The following is an 8,504-nucleotide window of genomic DNA, read 5'->3' as shown; positions in this document are numbered from 1 at the left end:
ATAGTAAAATCTTGGATCCGTGCAAACCGAATCCGGATCCGGATATCTTAATTTTTAGTTCCGGATATCCGGATCCGGATCCGTATTTTTAAAATACATTAAATTTTTAAATTTTATTAATATTTATATTTGATATATTAATATTTATACATGAATTAATCTTATAATATTAAATTTTAGTTTTTTACAATATTATAAACATATATAAATATATTTATAAATATTTAATTTATGTATTATATTTAAAAAAATTAGTATTTTTTGTTAAAAAAATTATTTTTAATTATTTTGACGGATCCGGATATCCGCGGATAATAGAATATCGAGACGGATATCCGAAACCCGGATATCCGGAAACCACAAATCCGGATCCGAATATTAAATCTACGGATCCGACGGATCCGGATCCGGATATCCTAAATTTTTCGGATATCCGGATCCGTCCCGGGGCTAATATTGGGTAGAACTTAGAAGACGTATATATTTGAAAATCTAAATGAGAACAATAAAAAATGGGGGAAATAAATGAGAATTTGAAGGGTGAGTGACAGAAACACTGCTTTAATGGGGGAGTGATGGATGTTGATAAGTCAAAAACATAGCCTTGGGATTTGGTATGTTTCTTTTTTGCCCTATCGGATGTGACTTGTCCGTCTATCCTCACCTTACTATTGTTGGGTCAGTTGTAAGAGTTTTTGTGGATACAGGTTACAGATAGGGTTTTGTGGGTGTGCTTCACTATTTAGACAAGAATCAGTTTATCAGTTTATGTATCGGTATGTCTTAAGTTTTATCTTATGCTTCCTTATATTAAGTTTTTTCGGACTTGTTTCTCGCTGGTCTCGTAACACATGCATACCAATCACGTATCCAGGAATTTTAATATAAAATGATTAAACATCGGATAATCTATCAATAAATACTTATTAGTAGTATATATATATATATATATATATAAGTATATTAATTGTTGATCCGACCATTCAACGGATCTATTTAGCTAGCGATTAGGTGTCGCTTAGACGTTCATGAATGTGAATCAATCTGTGAATCAAAATTCCTTCTTCTTTTTTGAGGAAGGGCATGTGAATCAAAATTCTTTTTTCGGCTAAACCTTACAAGAATCTTGATTAATCGGTCAAATCGGTTAAACAATGTGATTTATGTCTGACTTCTTATAAATTATTTTAATACTACGTTATTTTGAACAATTTGAAAAAACCACCATCTTATTCAAAATGTAAAATATGTTTTAATTATTCTTAGGTTTTATACTTTGGGACTTTGACTTTGTTCTTTATTCGCGTTTATCATAAGTTTAAACATATAAACAGCTAGAATTGCTGATGTTTAGTGTCTTGTATATTTAGAAATTTTGTTTTATTATATAACTTTACAATAATAAAAATAACTGGATAATTTATTAATGTTTAAATCTGGATTAATATGTTTATGCGTTAGAACTCTAAACTCTAAGTTTCCATCTAACGATTTTAACTTGGTTGATAAGTTAAATAGTAAAAAAATGGGAAAATGGTCAATTTTGACTCTAACAATTACAGTCCTGCCAAATACGACCCAAACAAATAGTCAGTACCAAATACAACCTCAACTCAGTTATTATTCAAAAAACTACTCAAACTTCTTAAAAACGTGCATAAATCTACATTGACTCTAATAGAAGTTAGTCAACCGTTAATAAGATAAAACGATGTCGTTTTGTTATGCGGGAAAATAGCCAATTTCGACCTCAACCATTTCAGTCGTGCCAAATACGACCAGAACAAATATTCAGTGCCAATTACGAACTCAGCTCAACTATAATTAGAAAAAACTACCTGAACTTCTTAAAATGTACCTAAATATACATTGACTCTAACAGAAGTTAGTCAACTGTTAACAAATTAAAACGATGTCGTTTTGATTTATATATTTTTTTATTATATGTTCATTCGGGACTCAAATCCGTGTTGTAATACCCTTTCGAAGGGACACACTAACAACTAGACTAAAGTAACTTTTTGAAATATTATTACAAATTTGAAATTATATAAACTACTATTCTTCTGCATCTTATCCAATTTAAAACTTCGGTGATAATTTTTATGGTTTATATAAATACATTAACATGTTTTTTTACTTATCATATCTTTAATAAACTTATATATTACTAAAATGTAAATAATAAAATATTTATAATTATATGATATTAAATATACTTAAAACTTTGAAGCTATTTATAAAAAAAATTATATAAATTATTTTAAATTTTTAAACTTAAGTGGAATTTTTTTCAAAGTTAATATTATATATTTGTGATCTTTTGTTCAAAAATGTTATAGATGCCTTTTACCTTTCTTTCACTAAGATATCTTGTTCAAAATATTAAACATATTAAACAATAACTAAAATATATAAAAACAATCACTAAAGTTTTAAATTTGATAAGATGAAGAAGAATATTAGTCTATATAAATTTGTAATAATATTTCAAAAAGTTACTTTATTTTAGTTGTTAGTGTATCCTTTTAAAAAGGTATCACAGCATGGGTTTGAGTCCCAGAATGAACATATTTTAAATATATATATATATATATATATATATATATACATATATCAAAACGACGTCGTCTTATCTTGTTAATGGTTGACTAATTTCTGTTAAAGTCAATGTATATTTAGGCATGTTTTAAGAATTTCATGTAGTTTTTTAATTATAATTGAGTTGACGTCGTAATTGGCACTGGCCATTTGTTCGGATTGTTATTTGGCACGACTGAAATTGTTGGCGTCGAAATTGGCATTTTTTCCGTATATCAAAACGACGTCGTTTTATCTTGTTAATGGTTGACTAACTTCTGTTAGATTCAATGTAGATTCATGCACGTTTTAAAAAGTTCATGTAATTTTTTGAATAATAATTGAGTTAAGGTCATATTTGGCACTGGCGGTTTGTTCGGGTCGTGTTTGACACGACTAAAATTGTTGAGGTCGAAATTGACCATTTTCCCGTAAGAAAGTAGTGTCTTTGTAGATATTCAAAAGAATATCATGTCATAGATATTCTTTTGGATATATATATAAAACTAAAATGATATTTAGTTGAGAATATGTGACTTATCAAGAACTAATTAAAGTAAATAATCTTTTTTACAAATAAATATATTGCAATAATAATGTAAAATAAAAAGTTACAAAAATAGAAACATATCAAAAATATTGGATTGGTATGATCTTGATTTACTAATCCTTAATTATACTTTTAAATATATTCATAAGATTTGAGTATCGGTTTTTGCTGATATTTGATATGGTTAAGCAAAGGATCCATTATTGTTATAAGAAGATTAGGCACACTGGAATCTTGTAATGTATCTAAGAAATAATATTCATCCCCTGGCAACAATGACTGGTAAGTCTGGTATGATGATCTTGTGGTCGCAAGTAAAATCCATGTGCTCTTCATTATTTTAAGTTGTGAACGGCCCACTATATCTTTATCTATTCTCTTTTTTTTTTTTGGTATCCAGTGATTAGCTAAAACCCACAATTTTAAATTTGATTGTAAAAAAATGATTATGATATGCTTAAACTAAGAAAATGTAATTGAGCATGAAATAAATATAGTCAATATCCGCCATTTCCGTTGGACAAATTATACGTTCATATGGGTTATATACTTGAACGGTTGAACCACATAATTTGAAGGTTTCGGAAAACAAGCTTATTTAAATTAATTAATCATTTTAATAATGATTGATCGACAACCTAGCCAAACATGTTTTCGGAAAATTTCCCCAACATTTTAACGGAAATTCGGGGAAATGTTGAGTGAAGATGGTCCATCGTCATTGAATATAGTTTGTGTACGTTAAGTATGATTAAGCTTGGTCATAATGCTCACTTCGAAATTTGAGGAATTATAATTTAATGTGAACGCCCATAGACCAGTACTATTAATCATATAAATAATGTTGACTAAATACGATTAATGAAATGTTACCACCCAACTCCACTTGCTTTACACCAAAAAAAACCCCACTTGCTTTTATACATGTGATTTTGATTCGTTAACAGTTGACCAATGGAAGCAACATCCCTAATTGAAATTGGTAGGCAATAAAACAAACCATCAGTACACACATTAATTATCATGAGATACAAATACACTTTTTTTTTGTAGACCTTAATATTTTTCTTACACAATCTCAATATATTTAAGATATATTTACGTATATAAATATAACTAATAACTTGATGAAACTATATCAATCAATTTTTGATAAATCGAGAAATAAAACGGATGAAAGTAAACGTTACATATAGTTTGAACACTTTCTCAAAAAAAAAACATTACATATAGTTTGTATCTTTTTTTGCCTGTTGGACAAAAAATAGTTAGATTTACTATAAACTACCAATGTCTAGGAAAAGGTCACGTCTCTTGCGAACCGGCATATCAAGAAATGTAGGGATCGCATGCACATGCATATACACAATAGATCAACCTTCTCTCTATTATTAAAAAAAAACTAAGGGAATTAGTTATCGAAAATCCCGGATTTATTGAACCTATAGCCTCTTTCTTTCCTTATATAATCGACTCTTCTCTAGTTCTCCTTTTCTTCTTCCCTACTTATCAAACTTCAACCCAAGAATTTTACAAAAAAAAAAAAAAAACTTCACCCCAAGAAGAGACTATATTGGTCAAGAATAAATAATCAAAGAAAAAGGAAAGAGAGAAAAGATTATGGAGCAGTTGATTAACCTAAAGGAAACGGAGCTCTGTCTTGGCCTCCCTGGAGGCCCAGATCCCGTGGAGACTCCAACCAAGTCATGTCTGAGGAACAAGAGAGGCTTCTCTGAGATAGTTGAACTCAAACTCGGTCTTCACTCTACCAAACAAGGATCCGTGGATCTCAACGTTGCCGGAGCTCCCAAGGAGAAGACTCTCCACAAAGACCCTTCTAAGCCTCCTGCTAAGTTAGTTTCCATTTACACTATTCCTATAAATAAAACTGATTTTCCGGATTCATACATATATACTAGTTCTTGAAACTACACATATATGAGAATATTTATGGATCTATAAATAACATACTTAAGGTTGTAAAAATAGTGACATTATTGGACGTATATTGTTATCATTTGTGTAGAGCACAAGTGGTAGGTTGGCCACCGGTGAGGAACTACCGAAAAAGTGTTATGACTCATCAGAAGTGTAGCGAAGTGGAGGAGGCATCGAGCGACAGAGGAGGAGGAACCGTCGCCTTTGTGAAGGTTTCAATGGATGGAGCTCCTTACCTTCGTAAGGTTGACCTCAAGATGTACAAAAGCTATAAGGAACTTTCTGATGCCTTGGCCAAAATGTTTAGCTCTTTTACCATGGGTACGCATCTACACCCACAAAGCTTTCGCTTCTTTCTTTGCTTTTGCGTTTATGGTCAGCTATATTTTCTTTCCAAAATAACTCACTAAGATTAGAAATATAAACTCGTTTAATTTTTAGTTTTTTCACATGTAAACGCAAACCTAAACACAAACATTTGAAGCTAGACAATATTTTTATTTTTTTGGTAAACAAGCTAGACAATATTTGTTTGACTGATATGACGAATATGGGAATTTTGATTCATTAAAGGGAGTTATGGAGCACAAGGGATGATAGACTTTATGAACGAGAGTAAAGTGATGGATCTAGTAAACAGTTCTGAGTATGTTCCAAGCTACGAGGACAAAGATGGTGACTGGATGCTCGTTGGTGATGTCCCCTGGCCGTGAGTTTCCTCCATTTTCTTTCTTTTTATTAGCTGCCTCTTTTTTTTTAAATAAGTATTGTTCATCAATAATATAACTATTTAATCTCTAACTCGAGAAAAACCATTATAAATGAGATTTATTAGAAGCAACCAAAGGATAATCGAAATCCATGTGTTATTAGACGCACAACCACGCTTTGGTTGGCATGGGACAGGACATTTTCAAATTATATTATATATACTTATATCAGTTTGTTGGCTCATTTGTATCCAGCACATCAATTTCGTTGCGTGAGATTTTTTCTATAATTTCAATAGATCTCTAATTTTAGTTATCCAGATATGATGTTTTAATCAACCCAACTTGCGATTTCAGGATGTTTATCGAGTCATGCAAACGTTTGCGCATTATGAAAGGATCCGAAGCAATTGGACTTGGTACGTTTTCTTCATTGTTCATTTCTTTAAGTGACTCTGTACTCTTATGATTATATATCATAAAATCTAATTGTGGTTCTTGTTTTGTTTGCTGAATTTGATTTCAGCTCCTAGGGCAATGGAGAAGTACAAGAACAGATTTTGAACAAAAAATGAGTACAATATGAATGACGAATATTGAATTTTATTTTGTATCGTTATAATCTAATGTGTTTATAACTTTTCTGTGTGAGGGTATATAGGAAATATAATTGTTTTTAGAAAGAAGTCACAAGTTTGTGTGTTGACCAAAAGTAGGATTGTCGAATGGATTGACTGACCATGGGTTGTCTATGTCCAAATCCAAACAAACCGGTTTTAGTCAAACCCATAATACATTGTGGACTAAAATGACATAAACCTAAATTGTCCATGGACAAAAGTGGGAAGGCTTTGTGGATATGGTCGGCCGAATAATCTATGACAATTTCTGAACGATCATTTTTGTCAAAACAATAAAAATGAATTTTTCTACCAAAACCTTAAAATGAGTTTTCTCACCTAAATCGTAAAATCGAATTTTGATCGCTAAAGTATGAAAATCTTGTTTTTCGCCAAAACCCGAAGATTAATTTTGTTTTTGCCAAAACTTGAAAATTTTGTTTTCCGGCTAAACATGCAATTTATTACATATTTCATATCTAGAAATATATTTCAAAATGAAACTAGGAGATGTTATTCAATAAGTGAATTAAAATCACTTATTAAGTTGATGAATCCTAACATTTTTACAATATACATTGGATTTTGAGTTCAATTATTTATTCACGAAATTCCATAAAAGATCATTTAAAATCAATTTAAAATACAAAAGTTTTAAAATCTTTGAAAATTGAATAACACTAGATTTTAGAAACTAGATTTTAATCATTCGAATAACACTAAATTTTAATATATAACTAGAGCTTGACCCGCCCACCCGCGCGGGTTTTTGTTTTTTGTTTTATAAATAAATATTTATTTTGTATATAGTAATATATAAGTTTAAAATTATATATTAAATAATTTTTTAATATGGCATCTCTAAACATAATAATTTTATACTATATATCGGGTAATTTATTTTGTTTTTTGACCCATGATTTCTCCTTAATTATCCTTTTGAAAGATAAATAAAGATATTATGGTTTTGATTTTTATATTTTTGATTTTGTTTGTTTAGAAATACTACAAAAACGATTTGGGTATAAGATAACTAAAATAATACATACATATGAATATATTAATTTGTATAAATGGTTTGAATTTTATACATAAAACCCTGAATTGTTGTGGTTTATATGAAAGAAAGTTCTAATCTTCTAGGTTACAGTTATGTACATCAATGATAGTAGGCTTAATATAAAGTAAGGAATCTGTAATATCCATATGATAGTAATGACAAATTGATTTTCTTAAATGAGAAATTTTTGGGTTCACCCCCTAGGGTGAACCTTTAGATTCACCAACTAATAGTGTTTGAGTATTTGATATTTGATATCTTTAAAAAAAAGAAATAAAATTAAATATCCAAATTAGATTATATTTTTAAAATAAAATAATAAAAATACATAAAAATAGTTATAAAAAATAAATTAATTAATATTGTTAAGTCTTCAGCAAAATACTAAACCCTATACCCTAAATACTAAACCCTAAACCCTAAACGTTAAACCTTAAACTTTGGATAAACTCTAAACCGTTGGAAAATCTTAAACCCTAAATCATACATTAAAAACTAAATTTTAATAACACTAAACCCTAAATCCTAATCACTAAACCCTAAACCCTTGGGTAAACTCTGAACCCTTGGATAAATCATAAACTCTAGGGTTTAATTTTAAATATTTTTGATTTAGAGTTTATGATTTATCCAAGGGTTCAGGGTTTATCCAAGGGTTTAGGGTTTAGTGATTAGGGTTTAGGGTTTAGTGTTATTAAGATTTAGTTTTTAATGTATGATTTAGGGTTTAAAATTTTCGGTTTACGGTTTATCCAAGGGTTCAGGATTTATCCAAGAGTTCAGGATTTATCCAAGATTTAAGGTTTATAATTTAGGGTTTGGAGTTTAGTATTTAGGGTATATGATTTAGTATTTTGCTAACGGTTTAACAATATTTATATATTTATTTTTTGTAACTATTTTTATGTATTTTTATTGTTTTATTTTGAAAATATAATTTTATTTGGAAATTCAATTTTGTTTACTTTTTTAAAAGATATCAAATATCAAATACTCAAACACTACTGGTCGGTGAATCTAGAGGTGAACCGAAGAATTTCTCTTCT

At 29.4% G+C, this 8,504-nt stretch overlaps 1 protein-coding gene across 1 annotated transcript; it reads left to right on the top strand.

The window, feature by feature from the left end:
* Positions 1 to 4,598: 4,598 nt before the first annotated feature.
* Positions 4,599 to 6,468, top strand: LOC106413947 (auxin-responsive protein IAA14). Its single transcript, XM_013854671.3, has 5 exons — positions 4,599 to 4,983; positions 5,157 to 5,389; positions 5,642 to 5,777; positions 6,136 to 6,197; positions 6,305 to 6,468. The coding sequence occupies exons 1-5, from the start codon at positions 4,751 to 4,753 to the stop codon at positions 6,340 to 6,342; spliced, it is 702 nt and encodes a 233-aa protein (XP_013710125.2). The 5' UTR covers positions 4,599 to 4,750; the 3' UTR covers positions 6,343 to 6,468.
* The last annotated feature ends 2,036 nt before the right edge of the window (positions 6,469 to 8,504 follow it).

This window comes from Brassica napus, chromosome C8, assembly GCF_020379485.1.
Source record: "Brassica napus cultivar Da-Ae chromosome C8, Da-Ae, whole genome shotgun sequence".
In the NCBI taxonomy this organism is placed as follows: Eukaryota; Viridiplantae; Streptophyta; class Magnoliopsida; order Brassicales; family Brassicaceae; genus Brassica; species Brassica napus.
The sequence above is the reverse complement of the archived record's forward strand: the minus strand, read 5'-3'. Positions and strand labels throughout refer to the sequence as shown.

What these genes read in the sequence shown, in the direction of transcription:
- LOC106413947 (XM_013854671.3), top strand. Translation starts at nt 4,751, where the DNA reads ATGGAGCAGTTGATTAACCTAAAGGAAACGGAGCTCTGTCTTGGCCTC. An exon ending in CCTTCTAAGCCTCCTGCTAA is followed by an intron (nt 4,984 to 5,156) that starts GTTAGTTTCCAT and finishes TCATTTGTGTAG; the next exon opens with AGCACAAGTGGTAGGTTGGC. An exon ending in GTTTAGCTCTTTTACCATGG is followed by an intron (nt 5,390 to 5,641) that starts GTACGCATCTAC and finishes GATTCATTAAAG; the next exon opens with GGAGTTATGGAGCACAAGGG.